An 18,287-nucleotide genomic window follows, 5' to 3' on the forward strand; every position below is an offset into this window, starting at 1 on the left:
TTCCTCATCTGACAAATGGATGTCTAATAGAATCTACCAGATTGGTTGCTGTGACGGTTAAATATATTAATGTATCTAGAACAGTATAGAACCATAATAAAAGCTATGTAATCATTAGCTGTTGTTCTGACATTCCTTCCCTCTCTCTCTCTTTCCCTGCTTGGAAGGTCCAGGTCCAGTCCAATTTGGAAGGCAAGAAAAGAACCCCTAAGGTGTCTTTTTGTTCATAGTCCATGACAAAAAAAAAGATAATATCTTTCTAAAATAACCAGCCAGGGAAGAAAGGTGCATCCATTGCTCTATAATGCAGGATTGCCCCTGGTATCCATTTAATTTTTCAAAGTGTTCTGACATTTTTGGTTGAAGAAGAAAGTCAAAGGCACATTCCAAATATTGCAGAAAGCAAGTAGTAATTGAAACAAAAAAAAAATTGTCACTCTTGGAAAATCAAACATTTCTGCTACTCTTCCACTCTCCCCATTAAGTATTGAGTTCAAAATGATTTTTAAAAGTATCTATGATCTAAGGACCATATTTGTTAACTTTGTAAAAAGCATTAAAAACAAAGTCATACCATCTTTTAAAAAATAATTCAGTCAAAATGTAAGCTAGTTCAAAACTAAACCAAATTTTATAATAAACCTTTTTGCTTAAAAGGAAAAACTCTTATTGCTGAGCCAATTGTACTGCTGTCAATCAATCTAATATACGATCCCAAACTAATCTTTTTAAAGCACTGTTCTGTTCATGCCACATCCCTGCTCATAAAATGTTCGATGGCTCCCTACTGACAACTAAATTAAATCCAAACTCCTCTCACTTGCTCTCCTGGCCCTATACAATATAGTTCTCTCTGACTCCAGTTTTATGAAATGCGGTCACAAATGTGCTCACACCACAACCCATGTGTTCAGCCTTATTTTTCTGTAACAAATCTAACCCTCCCCAATGAATTCCCTCCCCACTGTGTTGCCATGTTTCTCAGTCTCCTCTGATTTACCCATCCTCTTTCAATAACCCAGTCTCTTTTGGGTAGCAGCTCTGGTCTGGCAGGTTGGTGGGTGGGAGAGGAGAGACAGGGCGGGATTCTGTCTTAGTGGAACCATGCCTCAGGTCTACAGGCTACTCTCCAGGCTCCACATGCCTCAGTTGCAAGCTGGGTCCCTGTACTGTATCCTCTGAGCTACGACAAGTGTTATCTGACCTGTCGGGGCCCTGGGCTGCAATCCACTGCCCCAGCACCTGGCTTTGGTCCTTTGTCTCCAGCTACAAAGTTCTTTTTCTCTGCAGCTTTTTGTTTGAACTCCAGTCTCTGCTGCATGCCAGCCCTCTCAACACTTGAATGTCACCACATTCCTACTTGCCAAACCTCAGGCTCACCAGTCCAGCCACTCCCCCGCTTCCATGGTGGGCATGGCACTGGGCAGAATGCAAGAGCATCTCCTATGTGGAAGTTTCTCCAGCACTCTCCTCTACTCACATCCCTCAAGAGGCAAGGAAGACATGAGATCTTGCACCCGAGCTCCTCTTTCTATCTCTGACCTCCTTTTTTCTTCCCACCATCCATTGTGGACCAAGGCACCAGGTTTCCCACTTCTTTCTATGTCATATGTGCCTCCTTCCCAGCAGATGGCATTCAGGAAGCAAAGTCAGCTCACCAGTAAGGAAAGCTTCAAAAGTATACTTCGCCTCCACTCGTATTGCACAGTATCTTAGTCCATTCAGCCGCTATCACAAAATACCATAGGCTGGGTGGTTTATAAATCATAGAAATTTATTTTCCACAGCTCTGGAGGCTGGGGAAACTAAGATCAAGACCCTGGCAAATTCACTGTCTGGTGAGGACCCATTTAGTGGTGCATAGATGGGTCCTTTCACTGAGTCCTGACGTGGTGGAAGGGGGAATCAGCTCTCTGGGGCCTCTTTCCTAAAGGCACCAATCCCATCCATGAGAGTTCTACACTCATGACCTAATCACCTTAGGCCTCATAATATCACCACCTTGGGAGATGAGACTTCAACAGATGAGTTTTGAGGGGACACAAACATTCAGACCGTAGTGCATAGATAGAAGGCTCCCCAAATTGTGGGGGCCATTTTGCTGCCACTGCTGCCTGGATTCCAATGTGCTTCAATGCCCCCCTACCCCTCTGCCCAGTGTCCTACAACACCAGGGCTGTAGCCCAAGTCCAAATGAGGGCTTAAAGATTTTTGAAACGAGGTAAAGTAGGTTTCTAGATTGGGTAAATTCATTTGTTTTACTTAAACATCCCCAAGACCAAAACCTCATACATCTGGACACTCGGGAGTGCCTCCTCCCCACCCCAGATAGTGCTCCTTGTACCGTACCACACTGCCTTAAGACACCAACTTCTCCAAGTGCATTAGACCTGCCAAAAAGTATGAACGAGATGATACATTTAAATGTCCTTTGAACTACCAGAAATAAAACCTGTGTTCACGAAAAAGGCACAAAGAAGAAATTTCAGAGACCATGAAAAATAGTTTGTAAAGTTTCCACAGTGGGTAATCTAACCTGAATCTGAGGAAGGAATTAAATGAAGTAGAGAAAGAGTAAGAAGTTACAGGTGACTGCCTGTTTATTATAAATAGGATGCAGAGGACAAAAGTGTAGCAGGTTCTATCACCTTGTAGGGTGGAAATACTCCACATTTTCCCCCTAGATTATCTTTCATTCCCATGGCTTTGGTTGTTATTTCAGTGCCCCATCTTTGTAACTGCCTGACTTCTCTCAGACCATCTAGGTTATCTTTTCTAATTGTTTTCTGGATAGCTCAAATTTCACATGTCTGTAGTCATCACAGCTGGTCACAAACCTGTTTCCTCGCCTTTCAAACACATGGGGAATTGCATTTCCCTGCTCTTTCTGAAGTTAGATGTGGCTGCGTGTCTTGCTTGGCTAAGAAAATAGGAGCGTGAGTGACATGTGTCACTCATGGGGTAACTTTTTTTTTTTTTTTTTTTTTAATAGAGAAAGGTTTCACCATGTTGGCCAGGATGGTCTCGATCTCTTGACCTCATGATCCGCCCGCCTCGGCCTCCCAAAGTGCTGGGATTCCAGGCGTGAGCCACTGCGCCCGGCCATCATGGGGTAACTTTTAAGGGCCAGTGTACAGTCTGCCACATTCTTGCCCCTCTGCCATAGTAGTTATGGAAGCAATTTGGATTTCAGCATGTTGGAGAGGTAACATGAATGAGAAGTACACCTTGGTTGTGTTAAGCCACTGAAATTTTGGGAATGTTTTTATAGCAGCAAAACCTGGCCTATTCTGCCTAAATAGGTCCTAAAATCACATCCAGCAATCCCCTACTCCATCCCTCCTCAATCCAGCTCCTTTTCCAACCAACCAGACCAGAAATCTCTGTATAGACTAGAAATCTTAGACTCATTTCTGCCTGCTCTCTTAGCTCTTGTATGCATCGGTTTTGCCATTTTACCTCCCTAATCTCTCATATCCTTATCTCCCTGTGTATTCCCATTGCCTTTACCCTAGGTTGGGAATGCATTCCTGCAGTTGGAAAGATTAAAAGAGACTCCCTTGAACCTCTTTTCTTTGATCCTTACACGTGTGCCAAGTTCATCTTCCTAAATGACCATAATGACACATCACCACCTTACACAATTCCGTTTCTTACCGGATCTAGAAAATCCTTCCTATAGGAATCCAAGCTCTCCACAGTACGTCACCAGTTTACATGTCCAGCTCTATTTCTCAGTATGCCTCCATATCCACCTTTCATTTTAACAAAACCAGATTGTTTCCTACAACTTAGATGTACTCCACTCATTCCCTTTTTCATACTGTTCCATTTCACTAGGGAATGTTTTCCTCATTTCTACCTCTTCAGGGTATGTTTTCCTCATTTCTACCACTTCAAATGCCACTTTCTTTTTGGGGTATGGGGAGCCAGAAGATAATTGCTTAAATCATATAGAGCAAAAAACACAAGAAAAAGATTGAAACATTTTATCATGTATCAGATAGTTCCCCAATTCATGGCTTAACCACAAAGGTATATTTTCTAAGAAACTTTTTTATTTCACCAACTACATGTAATCCCTCCCTCCTTTGCATCTTAGCTCTTATAGCAGGTGATTCTGCCTTACTTTGGAGTGGTTTTGTTTGTTTGTTTTGAGAAGGAGTCTCGCTCTGTTGCCTGGCTGGAATGCAGTGGCAAGATCTCGGCTCGCTGCAACCTCCGTCTCCTAGGTTCAAGCAATTCTCCTGTCTCAGCCTCCCGAGTAGCTGAGAATACAGGCACACCACCACAACCGGCTAATTTTTGTATTTTTAGTAGAGACAGGGTTTCACCATGTTGGCCAGGATAGTCTCTATCTCTTGACCCCATGATCTGCCCACCTCAGCCTCCCAAAAGGCTAGGATTACAGACATGAGCCACTGCACCCGGCCACTTTGGAGTGATTTTTAAATTATCTTTATCCCCATTATGAGGCTATTAATTCTTTGCAAGCAATATCTGGTTTATTCTTATATCCCCAAAGCTAGCGTGGTGGGTTTGCATAGCATGTGCTCAGTAAATACTTGTGTAACTAAACTGAAATGAAAATTCCATTCTTTTGTCTTCGTAATTATACTTTTAACATGGAGATATGCAATGAATAGGATTAACTTCAAATATGAAACACAAGCGAGCCTTTTCTTGCAGTCGGAAAAATCATTATACTCCCTTGCTGAAGGAGTGGCTCTCCTGCTAAAGAAAGCCATCACAGGCATCACTTTTCCTCACTCTGGCAATCGATTCTCCTAGGCATGGGCAGCAGTGAATAAACTGAATGAAATTATATCACTAAAAATCACAGAGTTGGTGCAGACCTGAATCTTAAGTAACCAGGGAAAAATGAATGAAAAACAGAAAAGGGGTATTAAAAATAATAAAACTTCATTAAATTTTTATTGGAACATCATTTCCCTACGGTATCACAGAAATGGGTTTACAGTATATCAAAGAGCATATCAAAAGCAACAACCTCCACACACCACATCTGTATCCCACACACTTTACCTTTAATCAGAGCTTGAAATTCTCTGTGCTTAACTGTCCCTCTCTGAAGGTCAATCTTTAAGGTCATAAGGAGTACAAACAGGAATTTGTGGTTTTCATATAGGCCTCTGACAGAGTATGTAAAAACTTCATATGTCAGATACTCAATAATATTTGTAATTCTCTTTTGAGGTAGTGGTGACTTTTCAGATCTGCAATACATTTTAAAAATCAAAGAAGCAAAGGGGAATTTCTTTTTTAAAAAAAACTTTTATGTTCAGGGGTATACGTGCAGGTTTGTTACATAGGTAAACCTATGTCATGGGGATTTGTTGCACAGATTATTTCATCACCCAGGTATTAAGCCTAGTACCCATTAGCTATTTTTCTTGATTCTCTCCCTCCTCCCAACCTCCACCCTCTGAGAGGCTACAATGTCTGTTGTTTCCCTCTATGTGTTCATGTGTTCTGAGCATTTAGTTCCCACTTATAAGCGAGAGCATGTGGTATTTGGTTTTTTGTTCCTGTGTTAGTTTGCTAGGGATAATGGCCCTCAGCTCCATCCATGTTTCTGCAAAGGACATGAGCTCATTCCTTTTTAGGGCTGCATAGTATCCCATGTTGTATAAGCACCACCTTTTCTCTATCCACTCTACTCTTCATGGGCATTTAGGTTGATTCCATGTCTTTGCTATTGTGAATAGTGAGAAAGCAATTTCTAAAAGAGTAGAAATACAAGCAAACTTCTAAGTTACCACTTTTGGGTGAAGGTAGTGAGGACTCACCTGGCCATGGACTGGTCAAATAACTTCAAGAACTGGGCCAGTGACGTCTGATACATGATGTTGACCATGCTCATCTCTGTGATGAGGAAGTAGAGGATACTTCCACGGGTGGCTGCAGGCCGGAACTCCTCCTGAGCCGTGTTGATCTTGATCTCAGTTTCTGCAGCCACATGTAACTTTTCACTTACCTCAGCTGCTGTCTGCTTGGTAGTTCGAAGGACACCAATGAGAGATTCGTCATCTACCAATGAGCCTAAAATTCAAAACAGGAAAACTGTAGTACACAGATGGAAAAGTTGCAAAGAAAGATACATCTCTTCTGAAAAAAAATACTGTTAGTTTTCAATTTGATGCCTCCAAAGTCAGGAAGACTACTGGTACAGTAGAATCTTAAGACACCAAAAAGCTTCTAGTCCAACTACCACCCAATGCCTGAATCCTTCTAAACATGCCCACTGACACACTATCCCCTGCTCTGCTTAAACATCTGCAAAAAAGCAAAAGACCCATTTGATTGGGTCTTTGCATGTCTCAAGACAATGATCATGTGGTCTCTGCTGTTCCCTGTGTGATAGGCTTTTCCCCCATTGTCATCTTGGTGGCTTGCCTCAAAGTGTCACAGCTTGTCCACCCCACTTTTCTCAGAGTGTGAGTTGACCTGAACGCTTCACACATGGGCTGACTTGCTGGTAGTGGAATGGTACACTCTTTCCTCACACTGATTTAGTAGAATAGTCATTGCTACAGAAAACTCTTATCCCTCTGTCCCTAACAAGAGCAAATCGAGGTATAGTGAAAATGTCTCACCAGGAAGAGAAACCCAAATTTTTAGTTTTGCCTTTCATTATTGTTTTTAATAGAAATAGTGGACGTTTATGACAATGAAGTTGGCTTTAAAATTAAAATCTAAGGAGACACTGGATGTACTAAGCTAACAGTCCCCGTATCTGCAAACAGCAGCACTGTGGCCTACCCTGGAGTTCTGGATGGCAGGCAAGTGCTGCAGGAAGGGCTGAGTTACTCTAATGGGCATGCTGTGTCTAAGGTGGAAGTCCAACTTGGGATTAACCTCACGGAAAGAGGTCTTCATCCAGACACCTTCACTAGCAGGAGCAGTGCAAGTCGGCAGATAAAAGGACTTTTCACTGAGCTCACCATAAAGGTACAGTTTTTCTGGAGGGTCAAACTTGTTTAAAAAACATTCTGGGATTAAGGTGCAGTTGGGAAGTATTCATTCACTGCTAATAAGGTACCAGAATTCAGGTTGCTGTGGTTTGCCTGCTACAGAACAATATGATATTTGTTTATTTTAATTTTCTTTGGATAAAATTTTCTTTTTATATACTGCAGAGAGAATACATCCTCAAATTGGGGTGTGACGTGATTATTTGGCTGCCCAGAGGAGAACCTATCTTTGCCATTGAAAGTGGGAGGTCAAGCCAAGTCAAGGGTAAGCTGGGCCATTGGTACCCAAGCTCCTCTGATGCAGATTACATGTGTCATAACCCATTGCAGTAACTGCATTTCAATGTCAAATGAAAGAGTCAATCTAAAAAAAAAAATAGATTGAGCACATTAGTTTCTTTGGGGCAAGCAAATTAACCTATAACGAGTTACCTAGCTCTATCAGGAGCCTTTATTTTTCTCAGGAGAGAGCAATTATATCAAGAAAACTGTTATTCTCAGATGTTCAGTCTCTATTTGCTAATTCAAAAATCAGATTCTCTGCCTCCCCTCTTTAATGTCCAGATGGAAATTGCCTTGCTTGTTTTTGTATTGATAACATGACTATTTCCTAACATCTATAGTCATGAGGGCATTGAAAAGAGCGTAAATGAAATCCTTATTCAGAATCCATTATTTTATTACTTCTTAATAACACAATACCTTTTGTGGCACTTAATTTATAGAGTAGATTATCTTCAAGTTCTTTCATCTTCCGCTTATTAAAAGTAACATCCTCCAAAAGTTTAACCCTTTCAGACTCTAACTCCTGTCATTAAAAAACAAAAAATAACATTGGAACTATAATTACAAGTTATTACAGCAAATCCAGCTCACTAGTGTTTATTAACAATTTTAAAAGTTCAAAGCAAAGTACCTTTTGACTGACAGAAGAAATTACTATCATTAACTAAATCTATATCCATATTTTTGTTTCTGTGGAAATTGTTTTTAAATTATGCCCACTGTCATTAAGGTTTCACTGTACTTATACTGGCAGGCATGAGATAAATCTACTAAATAATTTTGCCCAATTACCCCAAGCTCTCTTGCCAGCTTTAAGTTTATAAATAGCATGTCCTGTTCTCTTGGCCCTGTTTCCATACTGCTTCTGTAAGAAATGCTATCTTTATTTGCATTCAGAACAAGTAGAAACAAAAAGGCACTGATACCAAAAAACCAAGGGGTTACCCAGATTAAATGTGAGCTCTTGGCCTGGGACCTGCCTACGGGAACACCAGGTACCTGGTTTGGCACAGCCAGTTGTCAATACAAACCGATTTTCCATTTTATTTGTATCTCCTTCTACAGAGGGGCAAACTTGAATGTTTACAGGGTATTTTTTTCTTGCATAAAATGATATACTTTGAAAATTATATTTTGAAAAAAACTCAAGCATTCAAAAAATTTGCCAGACTAGTACAAGGAACTTTCATATAGCCTTCACCTAGATTCACCAAATAACATTTTGCTTTATCACTCTCTCTCTATAGAATACTTAATATTGTCATTATTGTTGTTATTATTATTATTTCTGCTGAATCACTTGTGGATGTCATGTCCTTTTACCCCTAAACACTTCGGCAAATCTCTGAAGAACCAGGTCACTCTCTTACACAAGCATAGTCCAGTATTCAAATTCAGGAAAATTAACAGTGATACCGATCTCGATAATATTCCCTACAATAGCTTTTTTCTGATCCTATACAGAATCACATGTTGCACTTTGAATTATGTTAAAAGAAGCTGTTTTAAAACTTCTTATTTGGGAAAGTTTCTGGGAAAACTGCTTCAGAAATTTCACCATTTTCAGAAAGTCTTCCTGGACCAGTCAATCAAAATCCATAGCACAGCCTTTATCTGTACATCTAATATGGTTTGTTTTGTTTTGTTAGGTTTTTTGTTTATTTGTTTGTTTGTTTGTTTTGAGACGGAGTTTCCCTCTGCTGCCCAGGCTGGAGTGCAGTGGCATGATCTGTGCTCACTGCAATCTCCGGTTCCCAGGTTCAAGCAATTCTCCTGCCTCTGCCTAATGGGTAGCTTGGACGATAGGCATGAACCACCATGCCAATTTTTGTATTTTTAGTAGACAGGGTTTCACCGTGTTGGCCAGTCTGGTTTTGAACTCTTGACTTCAGATAATTCACCCACCTCAGCCTCCCAAAGTGCTGGGATTACAGGCGTGAGCCACCACATCCATCCTCTAATATAGTTTGCATCACAATCTATCAGTAGGTTATTTCCCTCCAATTACAGTTTATGCATCTAGAAGGCAGATGCATAAACTTGTCCTATTTATTTTTGTATTACTGACAGTACTTATCTTGAGGCTTTGTAGAGAAGAAACTCAACCCAATAAATAATTGTCAAATTGAAATGTACTGAATTTAGTCCAATTTCTTTATTTTACAGTTGGGAAAACTAAGGGACCCAGAAATAGGAACTGTGAATAACAAGGGTATTAGGCTGGTCTCTGCCAGTAACTAGCTTAGCTGTATGTTATAACAGCCTACTACTTTTGTCCTCCAACTCCAAGACTAGTGTTATTGCCATTGTACTTACAGGGTGGCAGGATTTGATGGGGTAATGAAGAGTGTGGCTCTATTTGCAAGGAAATAACGAGTTAATCATTTTCATTAAAATGGTCACCCCTGGGTGGCAGTATAGGAATACATGGACAAAATGAAATCATGTTAGCTTCCTTTTTTGTATAATATGGAAAAATAGCTATCATAGCATAGTGGACTCTTGCTAAACTTCATAGCAGGACCTGTAAAGTTTATCTAGGAAGCTTGACAGGCTGCAAAGTCCATGTGCTATTATAGATGAAGACCCTTATTTTCTTTGGTCTATTTGCTCATCTGTAAAAATGTGGGTGTAATAGTAGGAGTGTTATGCGGGTTAATATAATGTTTAGAAGACCCTCCTGTGTATTAAATGTGCATTTTTTTTTTTCTTCAGCAAGGTTGCTATGTATATCTTAGCACACCTCTTGAAGAGGAAGCTAGGGAATAAGAAGAGTGGGTATGGGGAGCTCTGGGGACCTTTAGACAGTGGAGTTACTTGACTTCTGGAGGTTAGTGCAGCCTGCATGGAGATCTAGACCAGAGAGGAATCATCTCAAAATAAACCAACAGCACCAATTACACCACAAAGGACTAACTGTCAATAGTTAGCAGCATGTGATCCTGAGAGATGATGGGAACAGTGAATTGCCAGGCCAGGGACATCCTGCCTGGCTGTGGAAGAGGAACAGATTCCCTTCCTGGACTGCATAAGCCCCAGGTTTGTTGGAAACTAAGATCAAACAACTAAGAGAGTCAAAGCTAGGACTGTGCCCTTTTCACTCCACCAGATCGGCCACCTTTCAAGGGCCTGTGCGTAAGTGAACTGTCTATGAGCCAGGTAGGATGTTGCCTTTCACTGAGTCTGTTTCTTTGGTGTCTGTGTTATTTCCCTCTCCTTTCTTGGATGTCTTTCCTGTGTGTAGAACCCTGGACTCACACCTCCTCCTTTCTCTCCTCTGTTTACCTCTCGTCATTCTTTTTCTCACCCATCCACTTCATGCCTCGCCGCTCTTATTATTTCTAACCTTGCCTTTGCCTTGAATCTTTAATTATAAAATTAATTACCTTTAAACAGATACAAACTTTCTCATATTTTATGCAAATGGACTTTATAATGCAGATACATAAAATTATATTTTTAGGCAATTATATTTTATGCCTAAAACTTAAAGTTTTCTGAGCTTCAACTTAAAAATTAGCTTAATCTTATATCAGTCTCTTAAAATCTTCCAGTGCTAAGTTGTTCTTCATTTTATTAGAACCTGCAGTTAGACTTAATTTCTTGCTTTAGTGCAAATTTCATTTAACTAAAAATAAAGGTATGGCTCCCTATATTATTAGATTATTGGATTGTAGTAGTTGAATCTACTACAGTGGAAATAAGAGCCATTCAGAGCAATTTCTTTTTCTCTAAATCACTGTTTTATTGAATTTTTCAGGTGTCCCCAAGACAAGGGCTATAGATATGAGAGTCAGTATGCCTAAAGGTTTAAAGACAGAAGTAGAAAGAGGGGTGTGTGTGTGTGTGTGTGTGTGTGTGTGTGTGTGTTTGGTTGTAGGAGAGAAGATGAGTAAAATGATTTCCTGACAAGAATTAAGACTGCAAAAGAAATATTTATGTTAACAAGCGTGAATATAATTTTAAAATTTTTTTCTTTTTCACATACTTAGCAATTTCTCAATACATTTTAGGCATTTATTAGAAGCAGAAATTCTTTACCTTGAGAGAGAGATTACCTGTTTCTCTGTTAGAATGACTCTTCTTAGTAACTGATTCTCAAGTCCTTTTATTGTAACAGTGAAATCAATGACTGAAGTTTTAGCATTAATCTCTGGGGTAAAGGCAGGGTTTGGTAACTTTGTAGTAATGTAAAGTTTAAATGTATCCATGATATCACATTCCTTATCACCAACTTTCACCTATATAAATTCACATATAAAATTAAAAACAGCTTAAAGGACAGGGAAAGGAACTTAGGTTCAGTTTAGGAAAAAAATTGCCTGTCAGTGCTGTGAAGCTTGAATAAATTGGGAAAGAAAGTTATAAAATTTTAATCACTGATCTCAAATAACAAAGCCTATTCAATTTAGAAGAATTTAGAGTTGTAGTCCTGCCTGGAGATGTTTTTAGCAATGATACCAAGCAAATCAAATGAAAAAGTTATCCAAAACAAGTGGTGAATAAAGGAAAACTTAGATACAGCTAAGATTTGACTTTAAAATTTTAGCAAGTACTTATCACTCCCATCAATTATTTGTAGTATAGCTATTTTTCCCCCAGTTAAGAAAATTGGTTCCTACTGTGGAAATTTGCTGTGTTTCTAGGAAATTTTATTTTTTGAGTTTCATAGATATAGCTGAGGCATATTTGACAACAGAAAAAGTTAATGTAATTTTCAAAGAAAAATTCCAACTTTTTTCAAAAAGGTAACACTTACCTTCAACACTACTATTTGCAGTATGTCGAAAAAAAATTGGTTTTTGCTATCTAAAAATCAGGTGGCATCATAGAATTTTTAAATGACTTAAATCTCTGATTAATCTTAATTCTACATGTGATTGAAAACATCACTAAGGCCACCATCACATTGTAAGGCATTATGCCTTCATATTGCAGATAAAAATCTAGGATCTTTTAAAAGATCTTCAAGAATAGTGATTCTACAACCTCCTTTGGCATACTAAATATGGCATATAAGATAAGCCAGACACAGTAAATACTATATGATCTCACATGTGGAACTGAAAAAGTCAAACTCATACAAGCAGAGAATAGAACAGTAGTTGCCAGAGGGATAGGGGATGGGAGAAATGGGGAGACATTGGTCAAAGGGTACAAACTTTCCATTATAAGATGAGCAAATTCCAGGCATCTAAGGTACAGCATGCATGGTGATGGATGTGTTAATTAATTTGATTGTGGTAATCATCATACAATGTATATGTATACCAAATTATCATATTGTACAGTTTATACACATTCTTTACTTATAGTGTAAATATTTTTTAAATGCAGTTCAAAATTGTGAATGAGTCCATAATATCCAAGCAAATCACCAAAATTTTGTGCTTAGCTTCTTTTTATGAAAAAGAGAAATTCTACTCTCTAATCTCATAGACTAATGCTAACCTTCAGAACACTAACTGGGTTTTATTCATTTTTCCCCCTATAAACTCATAAAGGCTTAAGTATATATTGGATGCTCCATAAACCTTGGCTGAATGAATTATTTAAAATGTGGCATATAAAAGATTTCCATTATGAAAGAAAATTTTTCTGAATAAATCTGTCTTAGTCTAATGAGAAAATATTCATTCTTTACTTACTCAATGATATTCATGAAATTAAGTTGTCCAAAGTGAAAAACACCCAATCAGAAATGCTGCTATAAAACCAAAGAAGCCAAAAGGTAGAGAATGACACCAATTAAAAATGAAACCCTTACACATATTGAAAACAATTCACATTATCACCAACAATTGAGAACAATATTCCATAGCTTACAACAAAGTCAATGAGTTTAGACTGAAAATAAAGAGATAAATGAACAAATCAATCTCTATGGAGTTAATTAAAATATCATTTTCTCCAGGGAAGAACCCAGGTTATTTTGTTAAAATGTATACATATGTGGCTTGCAAAACCGGTATCAAGAGTTGCTTAAACATATATATATTGTGTGTTGTACTAATATATTAAAACCAGACAATGTGTTTCCTTAATATTACTTAGTTTGAGCCAAATGACTACTTTTATCAAAATATTGCCCCCCACCAGTAATTTTTATATACTATAAAAATTAAAGGAAACACTGACATATCAGTTTGGAAATAGTTTTTTCCAATGTACAAGTACTACTGCCTAAAGGAAATTGCATTTGCTGCTATGCTCAAAAAGATAAGTAGATGTCACCATTGTTCTTTTCTTTCTTAATTTTTTTTTTTTTTTTTTTTTTTTTTTTTTTTTTTTTTTACAAAGCTTACCTTGAAAGTGGTGCCAGATTTAATAAAATTCTTTTCTAATACATTATCCAAGGCTGGATCCAGCTCTTCATGAATGTCCTCAATGAGAAGGGGTCGGCCCAAGGAAAGGCTGTCCTCCAAGTGTGTGCGGAAATATTTATGGTTCAGAGATGTCACCTAAACAGAAAGAACCCTCGTTGGTTTACCAGTGTTACAAAGAATGTGCCCATCGCTAAGGGAAACCAAGAGATTTATTGGACAGGTAACTGTAAGGTCGGTTGCCTCACTAGGAGCTCGGACGCACACCCCCCTACCCTTTTGTCCGAAAGCTAGGACATGCTCAGGCATGTTTCCTTCTCCCTTTCTCGCACAGCCTGGCTTTCCCTTAAAGAATCAAGTATGCAAGCGGGGTCTTGTGATTCTAGCCAATAGTAGCCAAGTCTTTCTAGCCAATAGCAGCTGAGTCTTTCTAGCCAATAGCAGCCAAGTCCTGTATGCAAACAAAGGCTTGTAACCTTATCCAATAGTAGTCCTGCTCTCCCACAACCAATAGAGCTCCTTCACTCCCTGTAAAACCCCACGTCTAAGAGGAGTCCGTGCGACTTCTCCGGCCCCTCCTGTCGGACTGCAGAACCTCGCCTGGGAGCCTGAATAAATTCCTTCATATTGGATCTTCTTGTGTTGGCCTCAGTTTCTTCTTTTTAAACTCGGCAAGAACCCAAGAACAAACCTTACAGTAACCAAGAATTTTAAGGGTAATATAGGAACCCTTACCTTAAAAAATTAAAGCAACACACAAAAATTAATTTCTGAAACATGGTGAGTTATGATTTTGTTGAATGGAGTCTGGATGTGTAATGGGGTCTCTCCAATCAAAAGAAGAGCATCAAGGGGCATTGCTCTTATGGAATGTCAGGGTTCTGCTCCTGACAGATGGAAGAGAACAGTCAAGGATTAATCCTTTCAAACTTACATAGCTATAATTGCTCAGAGAAAGCAAAGCAACTTGCATATTTGGATATTCATTTATTTTCTCAAGACCCCTATGAGATGAATAAGTAACAAAAAGGAAATGTAAGAATATCAGAAACGATATATTGAGTCATACTGAGGGTCTGTCCATGTATTCTGTCTCCTATTGGCACTGGGAAGATTTTAATACTTAAAAGATTTAATACTTAAAAAAATTTAATACCTAAAGTCACCCTAAAAGACTATACATTCACTTTATATATGCTTACATTTTTTAAAGCTAAAACTCTGAATTCCTGGTTGGGTCCTCCATGTTTAAATTGATGTGTTTGTTATTAGTTAAAATAGACACACTATACTGGTTAATCTCTGCATGAACCAATTGGATTTAAACTCTTACTTCGCCTAGGATCCCTTCTTGCCCTCTGCCTAATTGTGAAGATTCCCAAAGGCTCATTTCTCAACTCTTTGTATCCTATCTTCTGAATCCAACTAATGCCTTATGCTATTGTGGGTGCAGGCCATAAGACACAAGGAAGAATCCACTGGGATAACAGGTTATTAGGAGAATAGAATTAAATATAGCTCTCTCAATTACTAAGATAAAAAAGAAGATATAAAATATAAAAACTAAATCAGCCTACTTTTGTCCTGTTTTGATTAAAAAGGAAATAACTAAAAAAAAAAAAAAAAAAATTTGGCCAGGTATGGTGGCTCACACATGTAATCTCAGTACTTTGGGAGGCCAAGGTGGTGGATCACCACCTTGGTGGTGAGTTTGAGACCAGGAGTTTGAGACCAGCCTGACCAATATGGTGAAACCCTCTCTCTACTAAAAATACAAAAATTAGCCAGACATGGTAGCACATGCCTGTAATCCCAGCTACTCAGGAGGCTGAGGTTCAATCGCTTGAACCTGGAAGGCAGGGTTGCAGTGAGCCAAAATTGCGCCATTGCATTCCAGCCTGGACAACAGAGCAAGACTCCATCTAAAAAATAAAAAATAAATAAATAAGATTCACACATGAAGGAAGTTGTTTCCCTGGATGGATAGCTTTCTTTATACAAATAATGTGCTGTAAAGGCCTTCCAATAAGTTAATAAAGTAAATGAATCTAAACAAAGAGCTTTAACAAACTGAATAAACAAGGTGAAGAAAAGCACCAGTAAGACTAAATTTGCTTATATCCTGTTTTATTTCTCAAGGGGTAAATTCTATTTTTGTGATTTCTTTCCCAAGTAAGGAGATAATTATCTTCAATCATCCTCAATGTCTTTTATAAACTTGAAAATAATATTTTGGAATCATAATTTTGAGTTTGTTTCACTTGATTTTTCTTGTGAAACACTTTGTGGTAGCCACCACCAGAGCCTGATTCACCTGCACAAAGACTGGTATTGGATCTTTACAAGATGGCCAATGAATTCCTCATAGGGAGGCTTGGTAAATGCATTCTCATTCCACAAGTCAGAGCTGTAAGTCCTGGACATGGCACTGAAGGTAGCCTTGGCAAAGCTGTCAAGATTGAGCACAGCCCTGGGCATATAAAGCATGCTTTGTTTTTCATTTGCATGTGTTTGTACATGTGCTTGTCCACATACTCAGAAAATAATGCTATCTGAGTAAGGAGAATACAATTCGGTCTATTTCCATCTCAGCAGTAGATGGTTTTTAAAATAAGCAAGTGTCTCAGGCATATTTCTGTTCCTTCAAGAAGGTTCCTAGGACTGGGTTCCATCAGGAAGGACATTACTGAAAACCATCAGTGAATGTAATCCTGAAATGGAGAGACAAAGCTATGATCAGAAAAAATAGCAGCATTCATGGCCAAGTGATACAGGAGATTGCATTGAGCTAAGGATGTCTAGGCAAGGTTCCAGGAATAAGATGAGCAGGGAGATTAACAGCCAGGGCAGCCAAGGGGAATGGGGCCAGGGACAAGTTATAGTTGACCTGGCTACAGAAACTAAGAACAGAAGTGTTCTGGTATACCACATTTGTGCACTCCTGAAAATGTGGCTCCTAAGAAGCTCTGTGGAAATGAACACTACTTCTTTTAACTCTTCTCTTCTGTTTATACTGCCTAGTCTATTCTAGGATTTCCCTGGGTTTTCTCAGTAAACATAGACTGACATATTGTGTTCTGGAGTATTGATGAGGTAGGGTACTTAGGTATGCTTCCCAGCACTAGGCTGTATCCACTTGCATGAGAAGCACTGATCTCAGGAGGAAATCTTTCAATATTCCACCACTAAATATGATGTTTGTTTCTAATTAAGGAAGATCCCTCCCAGTTTGCTGGAAATGTTATCATGAACGGGCATCGAATTTTACCAAGTGCTTTTTTTTTTTTCAATCTATCAAGATAACCAAAAGATTTTCCTGGCTCTTTTTTTCCATAATGGTGACATACTTTGATTAATACACTTAAATTCAATAAATATCAGAATTCCTACTCAAAAAGAGCAGTGCAGAACATGTAAAGATGAATAAAACTTGGCCAAAAAGGAGTTCATGGTACAACAGAAGTAAAAGATAAATGTGCAAAGAACAGTAATTTAAGACAGATTCTAAATCCACAACAGAAGTGCAAACAAGACATTGTGAGGATTCAGGACAGGCTATATTGAGCTGGGCACACAGAAAAGTCTTGATGGAGGTAGTGTTGGATGTGGACTTTGAAGAAGAGCTGAGATTTTTATCTGGGATATAAGTAGAGGTTGGAGAAAGACATTTGGTTAGTAGAAATAGTATAAGCAAGTAGGTTAACTCTGGGAACACTGAATATCCCACCTTGGTTGTTGAATTAAAATATCAATAACAACAGAATCCCTAAGGGAATCAGGAATGTTAGAGTCCTGCCCTTGTCTACCCCTACCTTAAAATTAACACCTTATTAGATGCCAGTTCCAAAGACGGATTCAGTAAGCTACATAGCACCAAGAGCCTGAGCAAGGTTGACATGAATGCTCTTGAACTGAGGGATCACAATGTTCTGTTTGCCACTTTCCGATAAGCCCAAACCCAAAGCCCAGAACAAAAGCCACATTCAACATTAGCAAAAGCAATGGTCTCAGGGGAGTGTACAAAGAGAGGGGGAGGGAGGATCCAAAGAGAGTAGAAAAGAGGAAAGAATCAGAGCTGTCGCCCCAAACTGCTGTTACAAAACTCAGGAGTGTGAATTAGCAAATATTTTGTCATGGAGATGACAACTTTATGACTGCAGATTCAACTGAAATTTTGAAAAAGTTTCATGATTTCAAGATTACTTTCCCATGCACCAAATGCTACATACCTGCAAATCATTTTCTTTTTCCTTTGATTTAATCCAAGTTTTGCCTTGAGTTTGTGGGTCTATGAGGAGTGGGTATCTGGTGGCCTTTGTCACAATAATGCCATTCTGAATTGAGAGATCATCTCCTGGTAATCCCTGCAGCCCCCACTCAACAATCTAAACAGGAAATTAATATCACCATTCAAAGGAGAACAGGAATGCTCTCAATAATTAAAAGTACCGTAAAGTAAAATAATTTAAAATTTGGACTTTTTTCCCTTTGAGACTATGCAACTTGTACTTTGAAAAAAGCAAACTTGTAAATGTGAACCCAATAACATTCACTTTAAAAAAACAAATTTATAATCTAATGAATACCTTCTATAATGACCTAAGACAAGGTTTATCCCTTTACATTGTATTTTCATACTTAGGGGAAACATAGTAAATTGATTGCATATTAAACCTGATTTGGA

General features: G+C 38.6%; 1 protein-coding gene across 1 annotated transcript in view; it reads right to left on the reverse strand.

Moving 5' to 3' along the window:
- Positions 1 to 18,287, reverse strand: part of DNAH8 (dynein axonemal heavy chain 8) — a 338,863-nt gene that overhangs the window by 85,464 nt on the left and 235,112 nt on the right. Inside the window, exons 73-78 of the mRNA XM_064360442.1 lie at positions 17,833 to 17,988; positions 13,586 to 13,741; positions 11,339 to 11,521; positions 7,698 to 7,803; positions 5,811 to 6,063; positions 5,047 to 5,237 (exon numbers count right to left, since the gene is read on the reverse strand). Coding sequence (XP_064216512.1) covers positions 5,047 to 5,237; positions 5,811 to 6,063; positions 7,698 to 7,803; positions 11,339 to 11,521; positions 13,586 to 13,741; positions 17,833 to 17,988 — 1,045 coding nt within the window. The remainder of the gene's footprint in view (positions 1 to 5,046; positions 5,238 to 5,810; positions 6,064 to 7,697; positions 7,804 to 11,338; positions 11,522 to 13,585; positions 13,742 to 17,832; positions 17,989 to 18,287) is intronic.

The sequence above is a fragment of the Aotus nancymaae genome, unplaced genomic scaffold, assembly GCF_030222135.1.
Source record: "Aotus nancymaae isolate 86718 unplaced genomic scaffold, 86718_ANA_hifiasm-v0.15.2.pri h1tg000040l, whole genome shotgun sequence".
Classification (NCBI taxonomy): domain Eukaryota; kingdom Metazoa; phylum Chordata; class Mammalia; order Primates; family Aotidae; genus Aotus; species Aotus nancymaae.